The 20,568-nt window shown below is 50.2% G+C and overlaps 6 protein-coding genes across 11 annotated transcripts; 4 read left to right on the forward strand and 2 right to left on the reverse strand.

Annotated features, from left to right (window-relative positions):
• The first annotated feature begins 148 nt into the window (after positions 1-148).
• On the forward strand, positions 149-2,114 carry LOC120449031 (B-cell receptor-associated protein 31). The gene is made up of 3 exons (XM_039631315.1): positions 149-279; positions 383-962; positions 1,616-2,114. Exons 2-3 carry the CDS (start codon positions 459-461, stop codon positions 1,796-1,798), a joined length of 687 nt encoding a protein of 228 aa, XP_039487249.1. The 5' UTR covers positions 149-279; positions 383-458; the 3' UTR covers positions 1,799-2,114.
• A 205-nt stretch (positions 2,115-2,319) lies between these two features.
• LOC120449030 (bifunctional peptidase and arginyl-hydroxylase JMJD5) lies at positions 2,320-3,751 on the reverse strand. Its single transcript, XM_039631314.2, has 2 exons — positions 3,443-3,751; positions 2,320-3,391 (listed from the first exon to the last, which is right to left on the reverse strand). The coding sequence occupies exons 1-2, from the start codon at positions 3,713-3,715 to the stop codon at positions 2,459-2,461; spliced, it is 1,206 nt and encodes a 401-aa protein (XP_039487248.1). The 5' UTR covers positions 3,716-3,751; the 3' UTR covers positions 2,320-2,458.
• A 235-nt stretch (positions 3,752-3,986) lies between these two features.
• LOC120448703 (gustatory receptor for sugar taste 61a) lies at positions 3,987-5,971 on the forward strand. Of its 6 annotated transcripts, none has more exons than XM_039630859.1 (8): positions 3,987-4,316; positions 4,385-4,576; positions 4,627-4,829; positions 4,882-5,048; positions 5,111-5,233; positions 5,290-5,444; positions 5,571-5,823; positions 5,880-5,971. In XM_039630859.1, the coding sequence occupies exons 1-8, from the start codon at positions 4,249-4,251 to the stop codon at positions 5,958-5,960; spliced, it is 1,242 nt and encodes a 413-aa protein (XP_039486793.1). In that variant the 5' UTR covers positions 3,987-4,248; the 3' UTR covers positions 5,961-5,971. The 6 variants fall into 6 exon arrangements, 5 of the variants coding, with proteins under 5 accessions (XP_039486793.1, XP_039486792.1, XP_039486795.1 ...); XM_039630858.1 differs by having other exon boundaries at positions 4,635-4,829; XM_039630861.1 differs by having other exon boundaries at positions 4,635-4,825.
• Positions 5,972-6,893: 922 nt separating this feature from the next.
• Positions 6,894-13,795, forward strand: LOC120449525 (centrosomal protein cep290). Its single transcript, XM_039632037.2, has 14 exons — positions 6,894-7,367; positions 7,419-7,592; positions 7,654-8,061; positions 8,120-8,706; positions 8,760-8,998; positions 9,052-9,989; positions 10,048-10,180; positions 10,231-10,384; positions 10,444-11,139; positions 11,195-11,851; positions 11,903-12,035; positions 12,097-13,088; positions 13,149-13,479; positions 13,535-13,795. The coding sequence occupies exons 1-14, from the start codon at positions 7,032-7,034 to the stop codon at positions 13,724-13,726; spliced, it is 5,970 nt and encodes a 1,989-aa protein (XP_039487971.1). The 5' UTR covers positions 6,894-7,031; the 3' UTR covers positions 13,727-13,795.
• A 257-nt stretch (positions 13,796-14,052) lies between these two features.
• Positions 14,053-15,269, forward strand: LOC120449315 (enoyl-CoA delta isomerase 2). Its single transcript, XM_039631707.2, has 3 exons — positions 14,053-14,419; positions 14,478-14,597; positions 14,655-15,269. The coding sequence occupies exons 1-3, from the start codon at positions 14,147-14,149 to the stop codon at positions 15,048-15,050; spliced, it is 789 nt and encodes a 262-aa protein (XP_039487641.1). The 5' UTR covers positions 14,053-14,146; the 3' UTR covers positions 15,051-15,269.
• Positions 15,260-19,851, reverse strand: LOC120449312. The gene is made up of 7 exons (XM_039631706.1): positions 18,907-19,851; positions 16,995-17,451; positions 16,819-16,933; positions 16,474-16,711; positions 16,228-16,405; positions 16,029-16,165; positions 15,260-15,965 (listed from the first exon to the last, which is right to left on the reverse strand). The coding sequence occupies exons 1-7, from the start codon at positions 19,235-19,237 to the stop codon at positions 15,826-15,828; spliced, it is 1,596 nt and encodes a 531-aa protein (XP_039487640.1). The 5' UTR covers positions 19,238-19,851; the 3' UTR covers positions 15,260-15,825.
• Positions 19,852-20,568: the final 717 nt, after the last annotated feature.

A 20,568-nucleotide genomic window follows, 5' to 3' on the forward strand; every position in this document is an offset into this window, starting at 1 on the left:
TATAATCGAACTTTATGCTAAGCTTTGGTTGTTATGGTTCATTTTAATGCCGAATAGTTGTTAAAACTTGTATTACGTACTTAAATTTTATTTTTAAATTCGATTATATTCCCATGAATTCAGCTTTTTTCTGGCTACCCTGTTTACAGTTGATTCTGGTGCCCGAGTTGGCAGCCCCGTTCGTACACAATAAAAACAGAGTTGACGTGGCCGGCGCAGTGACTACATAAAATATTCGCATATTTCATCACGGCAGCGATTTAATTATTGCTATTTAAAGTAAGCAGCGGTCACTCCGGCCGTAGTTTATAAATAGCCACTAGATCGTCCGTCCGGAATCCGTACAACTAGCTGCTAATTTGGACGCATATTTTGCTTGCAGGCGACAGACGAAAAAGGTGAAAATCGAAGAAGCGAAAAACGAAGAAACGAAAAAGGGAATTAATTAAACACTAAAAATGAGTTTGGTGTGGACTTTGATCGCCGGATTTCTCTATGCGGAAATCGCACTGGTGCTCCTGCTGATCTTGCCGGTGGCCAGTCCCTACCGCTGGAACCGGTTCTTCAAGTCCAAATTCCTAGCGATGCTGGGACAGCAGGCGCACATATACTATCCACTGATCCTGGGATTGCTGGTCATTTTCCTGCTGGAGTCCATACGCGAGATGAGGAAGTACTCGGGGCTGCAGGAGTCCAACGAGGTGCACCTGAACGTGGAGATGCAGCACAGCATGAAGATGTTCCGTGCCCAGCGCAACTTCTACATCACCGGATTCGCCATTTTCCTGCTGCTGGTCATCCGGCGATTGGTGAACCTGATCTGCAACCAGGCCAATCTCCTGGCTCAGAGCGAGGCCTCCATGAAGCAGGCACAGAGCGCCACTGCCGCCGCACGCTCCCTGATGGATGACAAGAAGACCGAGAAGGCCAAGGAAGCCGGCGAGGATACCACTCTCATCGAGGTGAGTCCGCGTCCCAAACACCTGCATCCGATCCCCAGGAATGGCATGTCTAGAGAGCTAACACCTAAGACTTTGGAGTTCCATTGGCTACTACCAGCTGTAAAGATATGGCAATGCATATAGAAGGTGTGGTCAAAATGTAGCGAGATAATGCGATAAATTTACGTATAACTTGAAATATCTACAAAGCATTCCACTTTCTGGTACATTCTTTCTATATAAAATGAACTTGAGACCCGAAAAGGCTTTAAATGTTGTCCATTTACGATATGGAACTTTAAATAAGATATGCAAATACCAGGAAATATGACTATTTCCGTGTTCTTATCTAAACTTAAATAAGTTTGGAGATCGCCACATTTGTCATAGGCTTACTGCTTTTGTTTTGACCGCAGCTGAACGTTTTGAAACCACACCCAAACAGCCACACAAATGTTGGGCCTTGATAAACAGAAGCCACTACTCGAAAGTTTAAACCTCTTGTTAACTCTTTAAACAGCTGTCAAGACTGCGGAGACGTGTGCAAGGACTCACCGCCCGAGTGTCCTAAGTATCCCCCCACCTAGAGCCCCCACCTCATATCCATTCCCAAACCACCCAAACCGAACACAATCGAAACCAAACGAAACTCAAACGAAATCCGATACTTGCAGCTCAACAAGCTGCGCGAGCGCGTCCAGGAGCTGACCTCTGAATTGAACCGCGAGAAGAAGGACAAGGAGGCGGTTAAGTCGCAGGCGGAGAGCATCAACCGCGAGTACGACCGACTCACCGAGGAGTACAGCAAGCTGCAGAAGAAGATAACCATCGGCGGAGGCGGAAACAAGGATGATTAAACTCGAACTCTCTGGATCCAAGTCCAACATTTAAATAACGATAAGACTTATAAGCATGGCGGTGGGGCAGCGAAAGCAGGCACATTTAAAAAGATTATAACGATTTCAAATCGATAAACAGCACACACATCTTAATGTTAATCCTCATTCACACAACTCTACCATTTGTTAAAGATAATGGGGTTTATTGATAATGGTTCCCCCTTTACGTTCGTTTCGCCCGAAGTTTTGTATTTAATTCGTATGTGTTAAGTTTTGTTTGCCACAGTAACACACCCAAAAGCGTCGTGGCTATTAAAAGAACAACCAAAAAGTACCCTCCAGTTGTGATCGATTCGATGATTCATCTGCACCCGCTTAGTCCACATCATGGCTGATAGTACACGGCAATGACGTCAGACGCAACCTGCTTGTTTACTTGGAGGTCAATCGACGCTTAGAAATCGCAGGCATTGCTTTACTCGTGTGAGAGTAGAGTGTTTCATATGTTTCGCTGATAATTACCAAGAAATACCATCTAATTCGTATTAACATGATGATAACAAGTTTAATTATTTAGTGATCAAATGTAGTCTTTGTTTGATGTGGGGTAATCCACGTAGACAACTTTGGTAAACTCTAGACCTTAACTTAAACATGAATCTTACTCCACTAGAATGCTTACTCCCACCAGAAGCTTACTGAAAAGCTAGGAGCTTCAGATCTCACGTAGTGCCACCATTTGGGGGGCATGTACAAGCAATCACCGGGTTGCAGGAGCAGCTGGTAGAACTTCACCTTGGCCACCAAGGGATACGTGTCCGGATCCAGTTGAGCTGCATCTATGCGCGCTGTATTGGCTAGGAACTCACTTTCGTGGGGATACAGATTGGCTGTGTCTTCGGGCGCAGCTAGAATGATGCGCTTGGAACCGAATACCTGGCACAGTAAGTTGTGCTTGGGATCGTAGTGCATGGGCGAAACGGTTCCAGCTGGTCCCAGCCAGGCTTTGATGTCCACAGCTCCTGGGGCATCGCCGTCGCTAATGGTACAGTAATCCGGTATGGATATATCCTCCTTGAGGGCGGATATCTGGGAGAAGAGCTCGTGCTGAGCGAGATACTCAATACTATGGGCAGCCTGGCTATTATCCTTTCCGAACTGCCTGCTCAGAAAATCGCGGATCTTCACCAGCTGCTGGGACCACTCATCGCTGGCATAGTTGGAACCTATTTCAATGGGCACCGTGCGATTGCCGGCCACTTGGAGAAGGTAGTTGAGATCCAGCCACTTGTGCAGTGCAGGCCAATGCTGGATGGTGTTTAGGAGGAGTGTGGGCTGTCCTGCCTTGAAGCACTTTGTCTGGAACTCTTCCAGACTGGGAGCATCCAGTTGGGGTATATCACAGGCAGAGGGTACTCGTTTCAATGGTTCTAGAGTTGGAAGTTTTTTGGAACTCGGTGCTGCGGCTCCACCCTTGTCCAGATAGTCCATTAAGGCCACTTTCAGTTCACTCCAGTCCTCCAAGCAGCCCAAGAGTTGCGCCTCATCCAGGATCTCGCTGCATGCATCCTTCTGGGCAGGAGTAGTGCTCTCCAGCAGAAGGAAAAAAATCTAAAAAATTTATTTTTAGTTTGGGCGGCTTGGTTTACATCTAAATACCACCTTGAAGCAGCAGGCTATGGCATATATCTTCCTCGTGCCCAAGGGCACCTGGCTGAAGTGCCCTGTGTGAATGCGTTCCCAGCTCCTGTCCACCAGTGCACCAACTAGATATCCGGTTTCCTCCTCGCCGGAATCTCTGCTAGACTGTATGTTTGCCAAGTGATCCGCGGCTCTTTTGAGTATATAGCGCGCCTCGACCTCATCCTGGATCACATTTTCCAGATCCGCCCAGCGGGGGAGCAGCTTCGTCAGCTCCACGAACCCAGTTTCCATAGAATGCTCAAAAACTTTTATTTGTTTACTTTTTTGCTTACATTCAGCGTTGCCAGATTTTATTTGCAAGTTTTAAGTATATCGATAAGAAAACGGTTTTCTAATCGATTCTTGGCGGGTAAATACAAAATGAATTTAAAAATATATTAGTTGTGTAATAGGCAAAACATTTAAAGGTAAATCACATTTAGACACTTTTCTAAGTTTAAATGCAGTAGCTCCGTTTTTAGAGCATGCCGAGTGGGTCCTTTCATGGAGCAGATGTATTTCGCACTGGCACGGAATTCAAATTGCTGCAAAGCTTTTCGTGGGCGGAGTTTCGTCCCTAGAATGGCATTGTCTGCCCCGAAGTGCCACTAATTAGGGGTTTTAGACTAAGCTGGCTGCGGTGTGTAAACAACAATTATGAGACCGGAGCCCGGGAAGTGGGATTACCGGAGGTCAGAGCTCAGGAGCATGTCGAGCACTTCGGAGGACATCCGGAGGCAACTGAAGGTGCGGCGCCAGAAGCAGAGGGTCATTTTGGCCACGAGATGGCGCTGCGCCCAGGGAGGATTGGAGTTCGAGCAGCTGGACACCTTCTACGGAGCCATCAGGCCATGTAAGGCCACTTTTCCAACTCCTTATATATATAAGCCTAAAAGTATGCAACGAAACAAACGACTGTAGATCTCTGTGTGGCGCAGTTCTTTGGCATCATGCCCTTGGCGAATATCCGGAGTCGCGATCCCCAGGATGTGAAGTTCAAGGTGCGGAGCATTGGCCTGGTAGTCACCGGTCTCTTCCTGCTACTGGGTGGACTCAAGACTTTGGTGGGTGCCAATATACTCTTCACAGCGGGTCTAAATGCCAAGAACATGGGTGAGTTGTAGATGGTAATGGTGAGGTGTGATCCCAAACGCAACTGATAGCACCATAGTTGGGCTGGTCTTCCTCATCGTGGGCCTGGTCAACTGGGTGAACTTCGTGGGCTTCGCTCGCTCCTGGTCGCACATAATGCTGCCGTGGAGTTCCCTGGACATTCTGATGCTCTTTCCGCCGTACAAACGCTGCAACCGAAGCCTTCGGTCAAAGGTCAACTTCATTGCGCTGTGCGTGGGCGTCCTGGCAGTGGGTGAGCTCTTCGGAGTATCCTTTCGATGGCTTTCCACAGTGCTTCCTTTCAGGCGACCACATGCTGTACTATGTGTCTGGCTACAGCAGCTACAGCACGAACATCCTGCAGTGCCACACGAACCACTCGCGGATCACCTTTGCACTTTACCTGGAGAAGGAGTTCTCCGACATCATGTTCATCATGCCCTGCAACACCTTCACCATTTGCTACGCATTTGTAAGTAACTACGGATGTAACTACTACTGTAACTACTGCTTAAGTCAAGTTCTTTCTCTCAGTGGATAAATGGAGCTTTTACCTTTTTGTGGAACTTCCTGGACTTCTTCATTGTCATGACCAGCATTGGATTGGCGCAGAGGTTCCAGCAGTTTGCCGCTCGAGTTGGCGCCTTGGAGGGTCGCGTAAAGCAATCTAAACTATTCTTTATATATCCTTATTAAATCTATTTTCCAATCAGCAAGTTCCCGAGTCTCTTTGGTACGATATCCGCAGGGATCACATTCGCCTTTGCGAGCTGGCCAGTTTGGTGGAGGAGAGCATGTCCTGCATCGTGTTTGTATCCTGTGCGAATAACGTGTATGTGATCTGCAACCAGGCTTTGGCTATTTTCACGTGAGCCATCTATTTTCATTAATTAAATCCAGGATTAAGGTGTCTCAAGTATATAACTACTTTAGATACTCCATAGAATCCCTTATAGTTTTTGTAGCTCTGGTTTTTTTTTTTAAACCCATTTAGCAAACTGCGCCATCCCATAAACTACATCTACTTCTGGTACTCGCTGCTCTTCCTGATGGCCAGGACCAGTCTGGTGTTCATGACGGCCTCCAGGATCCACGACGCCTCGCTTCTGCCCCTGCGATCCTTGTACTTGGTGCCCAGCAATGGCTGGACTCAGGAGGTGCAGAGATTCGCCTACCAACTCACCAGCGAGTTTGTCGGCTTGTCTGGCTATCGCCTCTTCTGCTTGACCAGAAAGAGTCTTTTCGGAGTGGGTAAAAGCCTAGATTCAAGATTCCCCTATTGATCCTGGTCAATCCTCTCCAGATGCTAGCCACCCTGGTGACCTACGAACTCATGCTGCTGCAAATGGATGCAAAGAACCCCAAGGGACTACGCTGCGTGTAACCAAATCGGGCAACTGGAACTTAACTGAACTTAACTTAGCTGAATGCGTAATAAAATAGTAATCAGATCTAAACCTAAAAAGGGTAGAATAGTGTGAGTTCATGCTGCCAGTTCGATTCGGGTGGCCTTTAAATGGCCAACAAGCTGCCAGGATAATTGGCCATTCCGAGTGTCATTTCAATTTCAATTTTTGGCCAGCTGTCAGTCAGCGAGGGCGAATCCACAAATGTGAGGGCAACCAAAGTCGTGTGCCATTAGCTTCAATTATTCCTACACATGTAGGCAAACGTAATGCTGATGGCAGCTCGATGAGTTTTGGAAGGGGAATGGGTTTGCAAGGACACTGAAAACAGGAAACTGGTTCGAAAAGTAGAAATAAATATTGAGCCTGGAAGTATGAAACAAAATCTATTGTCCTTTCTTATTACTGCCTACTTTTAAACAGCTTTATAAGCGCTTTTGTGTGCTTCATCAAAAACTAACAAATTATGCGATTAAGGCAGCTAAAAAGTACTTTTTTTTCGAGTGTAGTCAAAGTTAACAGAAACACGCGGAGGCGGAGAAAAAGTCGCTCTGCGCAGAAATGGCTTTTCAATTTCGGAACGCGGCCTTTGACACTTTGCCAATTAACACTTTCCTGGTTACCGATTTTCCATTTTTGTTTGTGGTGGCCCACCGGCTGCTCCTACCGCCAATCCTTCCCTGCCCTTTCCCCGCCCCTCCCGGTGGAGCCGCCCCAGGAGGCAATTATCCTGTCAGGAAAGTTTTTACGCAGCCGAAGCAGGTAGCAAAACAGAATGCCAGCAAAAACAAAACGCGCAGCCAGGTGACTTGGAAAGGAGCCGGCGGCACCCTCGTTTCCGGACATCCAACCCCTGAGCGGGTTTTCTGCTTTTCGGGTTTTCGGTCGCAGTTTGTTTTGGCCCAAGTGTCATGGCAACCGCTCGGAAATTGGAAAACGGGACGGAAAACTGCAGAGTTGCTAGTTGGGCAAATCGGAGGAATACTCGTATTTTCACGCAGAACGCGACTGACCGGCGAGGAGCGAGGCCATGAGCCACCAGGATAAGCATGAGCATGAGCATGAGCATGGACATGGACATACCGGAAACCGTATCCCTGCGCAAGTTCCGCGACTTCTCGGCGCGCCAGAAGCAGGAGCTCTACGAGACGCTCCTCGAACTGGCCGAGTCCATCGACGAGCTGCCCAAGAAGTCGCTGCGCAGGACACTGGAGCTCACGCTCGCCGTCCTGGAGTACAAGGGCGAGCAGGTGCAGCGGCTGCAGGAGGCGGGTGGCGGTGGAGTCTCCTCCGAGCGTAGACTGCAGGACGAGAATGAGAAGCTGAAGCGAATGCTCCAGAAGCTGGAGGACGAACGCGATGGCCTGAAAAGCAAAGCCAAGGAGGTGAGCTTAGCAGTAGTTTATGTAAAGTACCCAAACTCACAGCTACTTTAGTTAGGGGAGGAGATCCGGCAGTTGGAACTGCGCCTCAGGGAGGCCGCCCAGCAGGCGGAGATCAGCGACAAGGACTCATCGGATCCTTTATCCGAGCTGGACAAACAGGAGCAGCTGCTGCAGAACATCGACTCCAAGAACAAGCACATCAAGCGGCTGCTCAAGGAAATCGAGGTGAGTCACTTGATTACTTACCAAGTAATTATTAGAGTCACTTCATTTGATTGTCCTGCAGACACTTCAAAACCAAAACATAGCTCAATCGAAGACCATAGTCCTGCACGAGCGAGAGCTGCAGAACATCAAGGCTAATCTCGGCCAGCTCAGCCAGGACATCACCAAGGTGGAGCAGGAGCGCAAGTCCCTGAAGCAAAAGGAGCAGCAGCAGGCACTGGAAATCAGCCGCCTGGAGGGCAATGTTACCTTCCTGGAGGTGGAGCGCGAAAAGCAGGAGCTGGAGATGCGCCAGTTCCTGGACAAGTACGAGTCCAAGTCGCTGGGCTGGCGACAGGCTCTCGAGGAGCGGGACAAGGAGCTGGAGCGCCTCCAGAAACAGCTCGAGGGCAAGAGCATCAGCTCGGCTCAAGCCAACTCCTCCAACAGTCAGAGTCAGCAGGAGGAGGAGCACATCAAACTAAGACATGTAAGGCGATACATCATATCCAGATCTAGAGTGTTTCCTAATGGTTCATCCTTGGCAGCTTCTGGAGTCCCGGGAGCAGCGCATCGAGCAGCTGGAGGCGAAGATCAAGTCGATGGCGGAGGAGATGGCCAGCTCCACGAGGCTGATGAACCAGTTGTGCCAGGAGAAGGAGCGTGCCCACGATCCCGACCAGCCGCGTGCCTGCTGCCAGTTGATCGAGGAGCGCCTGCGGGCGGCCAGTGCGCGGAGCCAGCAGCTCTCGGAGATGCTGGAGGCCGCCGAGCAGGACAACGTGCTCAAGTCCAAGCAGGCGCTGCACGCCATCAGTGCCCTGGAGTCCTACAAGCGGGACGAAGATGGCCTGGTTCCCGCTCTGCGTCGCTGCTCGGGATTGGAGCAGAAGCTGGCGGCACGCGAGAAGCAGCTGCGGGCACACATCCAGGAGCTGAACTCCCTGCACGAGGTGGTCCAGGAGAACGAGCTGCTGCGGCGACAACTGCACATACCCGACGACGTGGTCATCCTGGCCAAGAACGTGCACTCCAAGCAGCGCAACAAGGACAAGCAGATCGAGCGACTGACCCTCAAGCTGAGGACTTCCGAGGAGCTGCGTCTGCAGCTGAAGCTGGAGAAGAGTGAATTGAGGTGGGTTCGGAAGGCTCTCACTCTTTAGAACACTCTACAAGTACTATTCCTAGGCGGAAGCTCATGGAACTGCAGCAGGAAGGCCCACAGCTCTTGGATGAATCCCTGCAGGCGCCCAGCGAAGTGGGTGAAGTGCCTCACAGTGTGCCGCTGGAGAACTCGCCCAGACGTGGCCAAGGCGACGGAGCAGCCAGCTCCGAGATGCAGAACCGTTACGACGAAGTCCTCGCCGAGAACGAAACACTGCGCTCCGGCATGTACGAGATTCTGGAGAAGCTGCGGGAATATGATGGTATGATTACACTTTTTAATGAATTATAAGAAATACCAAGATTATCCTTGCAGCCACCTCGGAGCACATAACCATCGACTCCGATCTCCTGCGCCGCCTAATCGAAGCTCTGCCCGGCGGAACGAGCACTCCGCAGCGACTGCAGGGTCAGCTCCTGGAGCTGAAGGCGCGCGAGGAGGCACTGCGTCAGCTGCTCCAGCAGCAGAACTACAGCGACTCCGAGACGGGCGAGCTGTCCTCCGTGCACAGCCTGTGTGAGGTTCCGGAGATCGCCGAGGAACAGCCTGTGGAGGAGGAAGCTGTGCTGAACACAGCCACCAGGCCCAGTTCGCCCACTGAAGCCACGGAGGGATTACGCCGGCCCACGGTGCCAGATCCCGAAGAGAAACCCGGGAACGAGACCGAACTGGCAGAGCTCGCCATTCTGCGCAAGCACTACGACGAACTGCGTCTGCACATGGCCGCCGATGGCAGCGATCTGCTGAACCAGAACCAGCAGCTGCACGATCAACTGATGGCTTTGGAGCTGCAGCTGGAGCAGCAGCGGATGTCCTACAGCTACATGCGCAAGGATTACGATGAGCTGCTCACGGAGAGCAGGAAACAGGAACTGCGCTTCATCGATGAGCAGGCATCTCTGGCCAGGCAGCTGGAGCGGAGCAAGTGTGAGCTACTGGCAGCCAGAGAGGAGTTGGAGCAAGTGCATCGCAGGAACCCCTACTCCGCGGAGGAGCAGCACAAGCTGGAGCACAGGAACGCCATCTTGAGCATGCAACTGGCCCAGGCGGTGGAGCAGCTGCTGGGCGAGCTGAAGCCCACGGAAATATGCGCGGAGTATGGCATCATCAAGGAGAACTATCAGCTGGATTTCATCACGGCCGGCGACTTCGAGAAGCAGCAGCAGGAGCTGCTCACCTGGAAGACCAAGCAGGCGGAGCTGCAGCGGGAGACCAGGCAGCTGGAAGGTCTGCTCCAAGTGGCCAACGAACAGGTTGGACTTACCCCTCAATAGCTACCCATGGAAGACTTAATACCCATCCCCTTTCCAGATTCACTCACAGCAAAGGCTGCTCAACGAGGTCACGGATAACCACATCAGCCTGCGTCACCTGGTGGCCGATCTGCAGAGCAGCTCCGACGAGAAGCTGATGCTGGCCAAGGTGCAGCGGGACTTGGATAGTGGTAAGTACCATCTGGTTCTAGTAAAGGATTAACCCTCCTCCTTCCTTCAGTGAAATCTGAGTGCTCCCGCTTGGAAACGGAGCGGGAAAAGCTGCAGCTGAAGGCGGACTCCCTGCAATCGCAACTGGAGGCCAGCGAGTCATCCTTGCAGCAGGCACACCAGGACTTCCAGCAGGAGCGCACCAATAGCGACATTAAGCACAAGTAAGAGGCAGTAATGGATAAATCAGATTTATCTTTCTATAACCTATCCTCCACCACAGATTCCTCCAGCATTCGTTGTTTATGCTCAAAGATAAATATGCCAAATTCACGCCACTGGTCTTCCTCACCAACTTCGTGTTCGCCTACCAAAAGTTCCAGCGCCGCCTGGAGGAGGAGCAAGTGCAGCAGGGACGCAGAGACCACAACGCCCTGGCTGATGAAGTGACCGCAGTGGTCCAGGCCAAGATGGGTCTCAAGGAGGAGTGCTCCCAGCAGTTGGTCAAGCTCATAAAGTCCGAGACGCAGACGCGACTCCTGGAACAGCGCTGTGAGATCCTGCAGGCCAAGCAGGAGGAGCTGCTTCGGGAACTGGGAGAGCTGAGGACGAGCCAGGCCAGCGACACCGAGCACTGGAGCACCATTCAAGCCTTGTTCGGTGCAGGAGAGCAGAGGAGCCAACTCACCGTGGATGCGGAGACCAACACGGACGCAGTGGCTCCCATTCCAGCCATGCGAAGGGCCGTGCAGCTTATAGACAGGGAATCCTCGCCCATTGGCTCTCCGCTGCGAAAGCAACCGCACCTGGATACGGCCACCCAAACGCTGGAGGCGCCAGTCAAGTTCTCGGAGACGGCGGTCCAAACCAATGGCATTCTCGGCCAGCAGCATCAAGCCGTTCAGACAGCGGAGGCAGTGGACGCAGTGGAGGGCAGCAGGAGAGATTCCCGCGCGGAGCTACAGAAAATGCAAGAAACGTAAGTTGCCAAAAAAACAAAAAACCTCATAACTATTGATGGTGATCCTCAACAGACTCCAAGAAGCCAATAAGCGCATCGAGGTGCTGGGCAAGCAGCTGGAGGCTTCCCGGTCGGAGAGTCGCGGCTCCGAGAGTCCACACGGCGGAGTGGTGGAGAAGACCATACTCTCGTTCCACACCCTGCTGCTGGAGAAGGACCAGTCCATCCAGAAGTACCAGGACCTGCTGCAGACCGAGCGGGATCAGAGTCAGCAGGCACTCAGCAAGCAGGTGGCTGAAAACGAATCCCTCAGGGCCACCGTGAACAACCTGAACTTCAACATCAAGACGAAGGATGCGGAGATTCAGGGCCTCAAGGAGCAGCTAAAACAAAAGCCAGAGCCACCTGTGGAGCGCAACCCGTCGGCGGAGTCGAGTTCCAGTTCCAGTGCCGAGAGCTCGGTTCACGAGCTGACGGATGAGAAGATCGAGGAGCTCTTCGAGAGCAGCTCAGTGGACAGACCCCAGGAGGAGGCGGAGGTGCATGTGGATGCAGCTCCGGAGGGGATGGTTACCGAAGAGCCCGAGGGCGAGGAGGAAAAGCAGGACACGGAGGAGCTGAAGGAGGTGCCGACGCTGCACAAGCAAATCAAGGAGCTCCGGGATAAGCTGGAGTACAGCGAGAGGAGCCTCAAGACCAGGGAGGAGGAAGTGGACATACTAAAGGAGAAGTGAGTTCTAAAGTATATAGTTATTAGTTATATTAATAACTCAAATGGCAGGTTGAAGCTGTGCCAGGAGCGGGAGAAGTCGGTGGAGAGCAGCGTGAGTCCCGAGCTGGACCAGCTGCGCATCTTCCTGGATGAGAAGGACAAGCACATCAAGGATCTGATGGACACGCTCAAGAACTTCCACGTAACGCATACCATTACCACTACTTATGTACATATCAATTATACAAATTTGTAAACCGCAGGACGACCAGCAGCGCTATATCAAAGACACCTCGAACTTCTCGGAGGACCAGATAGCCAAGCTGGCCGCCGATCTCAACCGCACCGAGGCCACCAACAAGATCTATCACACCCAAATGGAGGCACTGCGTCGCCAGCTGGCCAACGTCACCCAGCGCGAGAAGCAAGCCAGGGATCTCAGCCAGTCGCTACGCCAGCAGCTGCTCAAACGTCCAGTGGTGTCCATAAAAACCGAACTGAATGCCCGCGTGAAGAACGAGAACCAGCAGAAGAGGATCCAGCAGCTGGAGCTGGACCTGGACGAGGCACGTGGCCAGCTGCAGCGACAGCAGACGCTCCTCGAGGCCAAGCGCACCAGGAGTGCCAACGAGGTGCAGCTGTGGGAGAAGCAGAAGCGGTACCAGCAGCAGGCGGAGAAGACCAAGGCCAGGCTGGAGGAGACCGAGCTGGCGCTGGACAAGACCCGAGCCCTGCTCCAGGGAGCCCGCACCACCATTGCCCGCCTGGAGAAGGACAAGCAAGTGCTCGAGTCCAAGCTGGGCAGGAACGGCGGCCCCACGAGCAACTCCTCCGCTGGCAATACCCTCAAGTGCTGCCGCACTCCATCGTGTCCGAATCTGCAGCATGTGGGCGTCAGCAAGTTCGCTCCCTCGCCGTCGGAGAGTCCGGAGACGTACACGGGTCCCAGCAGCGAGTGCAGCTCGCCGGCGCATCATCACGGCCAGATCTTCGATCAGAGCCAGGTGGAGCTCATCGAGGCGCTGAAGTCGCGCATTGAGCTGCAGCAGCGCAAGATCATCGCCATGGAACTGGAGGGCAGGGGCAGCAATGCCCTCACCACGGAGCTGGAGAAGCTGCAGGAACGCTGCCAGGCCATCGAGGCCCAAAACATACGACTGGAGGCCAGGAACCTCCAGCTGCAGCTGGACTCGGATCTCCTGAGACAGGGCGACAGCAGCGACCGGCTGCAGAAAAGGATCAAGCACTTGGAGGAGTAAGTGGACATCAGGCTTTCCTTGCATATGCATCCAGACTTATACACCACCTTTTGCAGCTACATCATCGCGCTGAAGGAGGAGATGGCCCGCAACGAATCCCGGCGAGAGTTGTGCAAGTGCAGCGGCCTCAAAGTGAACACCAATCAGGGCCAGTCGGCGGAGCAGACGATCCTGTCGCTGCGCAATCTCGTGGAGAAGTTGCGATCGGAGAACAAGTTCCTCAAGGACGGTCGGCGCTCCACAGAGTCCCGCAGCTCCACGGACTCCGCACCTCCAGAGGCGACTCGTCTGCAGCAGCAGCATGCCGAGGCGCTGGAGAAGATTAGCGCTCTGCAGCAGGAGCTGCAAAAGCGGACGAAGTGCAGCCAGTGCGGCGGACGCAGCAAGGTAGGTACCCTTCCAAATAGCACACGTTCCACATTAATTACGGAATTTCAAAAAGGACGCCGCCAACGAGGAGCTCAAGTTCATCAAGGAGCAGCTGCTGAAGAAGACGCATCTCCTGCAGAAGGCGAAAGTCCTTTTGACGCGCGCCGCCGCCAAGGAAAAGGTGCTGCGGGAACAACTGGCCTTGTGGAAGCGAAAGTGCTCCGAACTGCAGAACGTGCCCGTGATCGATGAAATTAGCGAATAACCAGTATTCATAAGCTCATAAGATGAATGTTGTACAGGAAACGCGGAATAAAACTAAAGTTTTTTTTCACTCTCGCTGTTTTGAATGTGGCGCCCAACGCAGAGTTGCCAGATCGCAGTGGGCTTAAGTCGAAAGGGAGGTGGAAGTTACGAAATGCCACTGATTTCAGTTCCACTGGATAAATTAAGAGAAAATCAAAGCTTATTTATACTAAAAAAAAAAAGTAGCTTATGTGGGATTTAACATTTTACTGAAACAGTGACTGGTTCACCAACTATTAACCTATCAACTTTGTGGCGCGGGAATACCCCTGATGCGCAGTAATCGGAGAATTAAACAACAATAAAAACCGGCAATCAGAGTAAAATGATCCACTAATTGGACTTTGTCGCCCATTCCGCGCGCAGCAGTGGCAGCAAGATGTCGTACCAAGGATACAAGGAGCTACTGGTGGAGCAGCAGGGCAAGCTGCTGGTGGCCAAGTTCAACAATCCGCAGAAGAAGAACTGCATCAACAGGTTCGCCTACCAGGAGATGACCCGCGTCCTCACCGAGGTCAACGACGACGAGGGCGTGACCATTGTGGTGTTCACCGGCGTGGGCGACATCTTCACGGCCGGCAACGACCTCTCCCAATCCTCCAAGTCCGACGACATCGACGCCTTCTTCAAGCAGTCCAATGCGACGTTCAAGGTTGGATATCTATATAGCCACCATCCTACCTCATACTTAATGCAATCTCCACTTGAAGGCCATGGTTCTGAGCTTCGTCAACTGCAGGAAGGTAGTGATTGCCCTGGTCAATGGACCTGCCATCGGCATTGGCACCACCATTGTGGGCTTGTGTGATGTGGCCTGGTGCTCCGAAACAGTGAGTATCACATACCTTGCTATGGCACCATGACTTGACCATCCAATGCCATCGCAGACCTACTTCTACACGCCGTTCACCAAGCTGGGTCTGGTGCCCGAGGGCGGCTCCTCCTACATGCTGCCCCTGATCCTGGGCCGCTCCAAGGCGTCGGAAGTGCTGCTGCTGAACGAACGCCTCAGCGCCCAGGAGGCGTATCAGTTCAACTTTGTGTCGCGGATCTTCAAGGCCAGCGAACTGGAGTCGCTGATTTGGCCCAAACTGCGTGAGTACTCCGAGCTGCCCACGAACTCCCTGCTGCAAGGCAAGCGCCTCATCAAGGAGGGCTTCGTGCAGAATCTCATCCAGGCCAACGAGGCGGAGTGCAAGCAGCTGCTCCAGCAGTTCCAGCATCCCGAGTTCTTCCAGGCCATCATGGACTTTGCCAGCCGCAAGAACAAGGCGAAATTGTAAATAGCTTCAAGTTTCTATCTCTGCGATTCTGGAACACAAGAGATATGAATGCTAATTCGTATGCCAAAATCATGAAAACAAATAGAACTCTTAGTGATAAGATTAGGTTGGCTTTTGCACCAAGCCCATAGGTTAATCTCCTTAACTAGCTGTGTATGTACATAAGTAGCAGTATAATTTGGAAGTGCTGATTAAAAGCAATTGTTGGATTCTTGTATAGTTCACTTTATTATTGCGTACATACGAGTATTCGTTTATTAACATATCATTTGATGCTTCTGCCGCGAGTGTGTATGTATATAATATGTATATGACCGTATTGCACTTTATATTAGTTCAACATTGAGTAGTTCCCGCAGGAGTTCAGATCCTTGCCGCAAAAGCTGTGATAATGAACTGCTGGTGACTTAGACTACACTACGCTTTACATTCCTGTATCAACTAGACTTAGATCTAGGCCAGACCATGAACTCTGACTTAGTGAGATTCTGCTAGGGAAATTCGTTGGCCTCTCTCCGCACTTGAAATACACTCGAGCTTAGTCCTTAATCCTTAATCCTTAAGCTTAATCCTAGGCGTGCCTGCTCATGTACAAATTGATGATAGACGTAGAAACATATCTATAATAGCCAGTTGAACTTAGGCTGCGTTTTAAGTTATTTCCAATAACTGCCCCCCACTTCATCCAATTCGGAATCTTTACAATTAATCAACAAAAAGAGCTGCGGGAAAACGATGTTCTCGCATTTATCTAGTCCTAGTTACCTTGGCTACCTTAGCTAAACTCCCCCCTTAGACTACTGAGCACAAGGAGTGCCACTGCATGCAGCATCGCCAGCATCACCAGCGTCCACCACGTGCCATCCATCCGCATCCCAGCCGCTCCACCATGATGCAGTTCGGCGAAGCTCTCGCCTGCAAGGATCGGCAAGGATGTTGGGTGATATGGGTTTGGTTATTAAGCTGCAGCCAACTCACCGTTCAGAATGTGCACCACTATGGTGAAGTTCTGGAACTCGCTGATGGAGCACGTGTAGTTGCCGGAATCCGTTTTGCTGATCTTCGCTATCGAGAGCGTCGAGTTGGCTCCATCCTCCATCAGTTCCGTTTTGACGCTGAGAGAGAGAAGTTATCCTTATATTGTGCAATCCTGACCAAGATCAGGCAGCTCACTCACCTCACTCCCCCGCGAGTTACGTCGTAGTTGAGGATGCTGTCCATGTGCTTCCAGAAGACCACCGAACTGGTCATGGCCACGTTGCGCACCACGCAGGACAGCTGCAGCGTGGAGTCGATCTCGTAGTACTTCTCCTGCAGCGGATCCCCCACCTCGTCCACTATCATCACTTTCGGAGCTGCGTTAAATCATTGCTATATCCGTTTCTTGGATTTTGGGATGTAGGATATAGGATAGGATACCCACCATTCACGTGCAGGTTGATTTGAATGACGCGGGGCGGATGCGTTGAGATCTGGCACTCGTAGATGGCCTCGTCGTCCTTCTTCACATTGGTGATCTTCAGGCGCCAGTTGTTGGGGTACTGGAACTCCATCTTGTAGCGCTTATCACCCGTGTACGTGTGCATGCCCACTGTCAGCAGATCGAGGGCGTTGCCATTGTCCTTGCCCTCGTCCTGCGTGTTGTGCCGCACCCAAGAGACCTACATTCAAAGTAGAGAGGATACAGTTTCAGTTTTCAGTTTGGATTACTAGAAAGGAGTTGATCTTAAATGGGTTCCTCAAAGAAATCATCCCAATCCAAACTTACAGTCTTATCCTGCAGCAGCGAGATCCTGCAGTTCAGGTGGATGCTGGAGCCCGCCTGCACGGTGAGATTGGTGGCCTGGCCAATCCGCTGCACATCCTCGAAGTGGGGGCCATACCTGCACACACACGATGTTATCATATTTATAGCATCCAGGCAGCTTAGCCAATCCAACTCACCTCTGATCGTGGTGGTGGTGCTTGTTGGCCGACGAGAACGTGTCGAAGATGTAGTTCAGCATGGGCGCGTCCGTCTTCTGACCCTTGGACAGCGGATGCTTGCTGTCCACCTTGACGGCGGAGTTCCGCACGAGGCCTGTGCTGCGATTCCTCGCCGGCTCCGTGGGCGTGGCCAGGGAGGCGTTGCTGCTCGACGGGATGCCGGATGAAGTGGTGGCCACGGTGGCCGGCACTAAGGCGTTAACATTCTGGCTGCCAATCTGCTGGAAGGAGGCGTTCTTCTTGTGTCCGGCGGAATCGGCGCTGCTCTTTGGCGCAACTGTGCCCGATCCTGCCTGCAGGGATAGCGACTCCATGTCCTGGCTCTTGGGTGCGGAATCCTGATCCAGGATCGCCACCTCAGAGGTCTGGCTCTCTGGGATGACATAATCGCCATCCACGCCATCATCCGAATCCTCTGCAAGGGAGTTATTGATTTCAGTCGAATCTATGTTTTGGTTTTGCGGAGGAGGACATGTGGGATGTGGGCGGGAGAATTGATGACATTGCTCAACCACTCGAGTGTGCGAACAGCTGTGTTCACAAAAATAGCATTTGATTTATACTTTTCAAGTAATGCGATGATATGGGGCCAGTTTTGAGAGGAAGTCTTGAATATTTCATAAAATATATATATATATTTTTCTTGTCTTTATAAAGTTATAAAACTTTTGCTTCTTAGCCTTGTATTAACATTTAAATTATTATAATTTAAAATTTATTATTACTAATTATTATAATTCAATTGAATATATTTTAGTTAGGATTTTTAATTGTACTCATGCTTTAAACCACTTAAACTCTTTATGCAAATTAGTGTTAATTAACCAATTCGAAACTCCCAATTAGTTGCATTTAGTTACAGTACAGTAATCACACCTAGTATTGTGGCCCCTGCTGTGTGCATTGCTTTTTGTCTATATGCTAATGCCAAGTTGGCCGATGTGTGTGGGGGAGTTTGTTTGTTCGCTGCGAATACACTGGCACAACACAAATGTTTAGTTTGCTTCCCCAAAGTTACACAAATAAAATTCGCTGTCATTGCATATATTGATATTTAGCAAAGTATAATATTCGCTCTAGGAAATCGAATTTACGGTTTTAAACTTCCGATGTTTTGATTTTGAAAATAAAAGAGTTGAACTTTTTGGGTCATAGGAAATTTTAAAAACTATTAAGAGCTGTAAAATTTAGGAATATTTATCTTTAAGAACTTCCTTCTCATGAAATAGCAAAGCGTGAAATCACAATTATTTCAAATACAAATACTGCAGATATTTGTTTTCCTGACTCTTCATAAAATATGTAGGAAAATACGAAGGAAAATAGGTATTTTCCACGTGAAAGCATTTCTGTCCCAAAAGGAAACTTCAAAATTATGAAAGTGCAACTTTGGCTGCAAACTGTTGTTAAATTTATAACGAAACATTTTTCACAATACTTCCAATTAAACAAATTTATCAATGATATGAAGGAAGGAAGGTTTTTATATATTTTCACGCTCTTAGAAAATTTTTAAATTTGGTGGGACTTTTATATCGAAAACAGGATTATCACTTTAACTAAATAAGTCACACATTTCACTTTCAATAATGACTTTTAAGTATCTCGAAGTAGTAACACCTTTGCTTTCATTTGAATAACCCTGATAATGCCGACCTCGTTTTGGAAACCATAACTCCTCGTCTATGGAAAAGGTGTCCTGCCAAGGGTATTTCGAGTTCTAGAAGGTATTTTGGACACGACGATTGCCAATACAATGGCTGCGAGGCAATTGAGTCAGCGGGATAATTGAAAACCAATTATATAATTATGCATTAACCGCATGGCACAGCTAGCAGGCTAGCAAGTAGCAATTTCGCAATTTGCCTACCGTAGCTACTCCGTAACGTGGACACCTGGATGTGGGCGTGTGTGTGGGCAGTGGGCGTGGCAGGCGTGGTGTGCAGTGGAGCCTTGGACGTTTCCCTGGGCTCCAGCAGGGCATCCAGCGCCTGGATGCTGTTCACGGAGTCGTAGATGGTCTTGGCCTGGACGAGTCCGCCGCCCATGATCGTTGTGATGAGGAGGAGGAGCAGCCTGATCCGCTTGGGCACGGAGCATGCGAGGTGAAGGTCACCACCCCGGGATGATGAGAACTTGGTGGCTTCTGGCGTTGATTTAGTTCTGGGTCGCGTTCTTGCAGCTGGTTCATTCAAACGCATTTTGCAATCTGGCGTTGTCGGCTCTAACAAACTGCATTGGACTCGATTTCTTTATCGCCGACTCATTCCCCTGCTTTTCTTTTGTGGGTCACCTTTTTGGGGTCACCTATGGCGTCTCACGCACTTTGGCCATTTGTCTTTTCTTGGTTTTTGGCGTCACGTAAATATCGAGTTGATTAATTCACATAAAGCAGGGATATCCTTATTGATTAGCTTAACATGTGCTCTAGGAACGATCGTTGCGATTTCCACACATTTCCACAGTTGAAATGATGCTTCACATTATTCATTCGGGATTCATACACTTTCGGGGCTCACTGATAGACACAAACTTGTGAGACTTCAATATGCACAGGGGACACGGAGCGGAACCGGGACACAAGGATTGGATCCGGATCTGGAGGAGCTGGAGGATCTGAAGGAAATGCATTGGGCAGCGGACCTAATCCTCATGCATTCTTCAGATGCAACCCAAAACGAAGGCAGCTCGCAGGGACGGCTCGAACGCGAACGGCATCACGCACAAAGTAGACGACACCACCGACTTGGTCGAAATCGGGAGAACGCAATTCTCGGCATCCGGTTCTTTGCGAAGAACGTCTACGCGATTGAAGGCTTCGCCAATGACTGCCTAAGCAACTGGGTCCCAATTGTTGTTAATGTCCTGCTCGTCCTGTGCTCGGCTTCACCACGGGATGCTCTCTCATGTGTCATCTGCGCATGTCCTTGCTTCGTTGAGTTTCCCCCGCTGTGGTGAATTTAAGACTTTCATAAGGACTCACCTTTCGGAGTTGGCGAGGGGTGCTTGTGTGGGGGATTTCGTTTCGGAACAAGCAGTTTAGGGCAGCCTTTTGCTAGGGTGTGAAGGTAGAAGAAATACTTCATAAACATTATCAGGTATCAAAAAGAATTAATTTTTTGCTAAGAATCCATTTCTTTATAAAAGATTTTTGAATAAGATAAACGTATATTTTGGAATGTCATCCATTGGAGGTCCTTTATTTGCTACTCGCAAAGTATAGAAGCAATTATTTTCTATAAATTCTATAAATGTTAACGCACTGCTATAAAGCAGTGCCTTGTTCTTTTCTGTTATTTTTATAGCAGTAATCTTTATGGTTAAGCAAGCAGTGCAGTATAACATACTTTCCATAAATGTGCTGTGCTACACCAGGTGACGCCACTTATTTAGAGCACAGTGAAATCTCCCTTAGTTTCATTTTCCCATGCAGTGCGACATACCAAGTTCAAACTCCTATCAATTTCTGATAACAAGTTAGTCAAAGCGGGTCTTCACTGTCCGTTTAGACCAATTTGTTAAAAAGTCCTTC

Source organism: Drosophila santomea, chromosome 3L, assembly GCF_016746245.2.
Source record: "Drosophila santomea strain STO CAGO 1482 chromosome 3L, Prin_Dsan_1.1, whole genome shotgun sequence".
In the NCBI taxonomy this organism is placed as follows: domain Eukaryota; kingdom Metazoa; phylum Arthropoda; class Insecta; order Diptera; family Drosophilidae; genus Drosophila; species Drosophila santomea.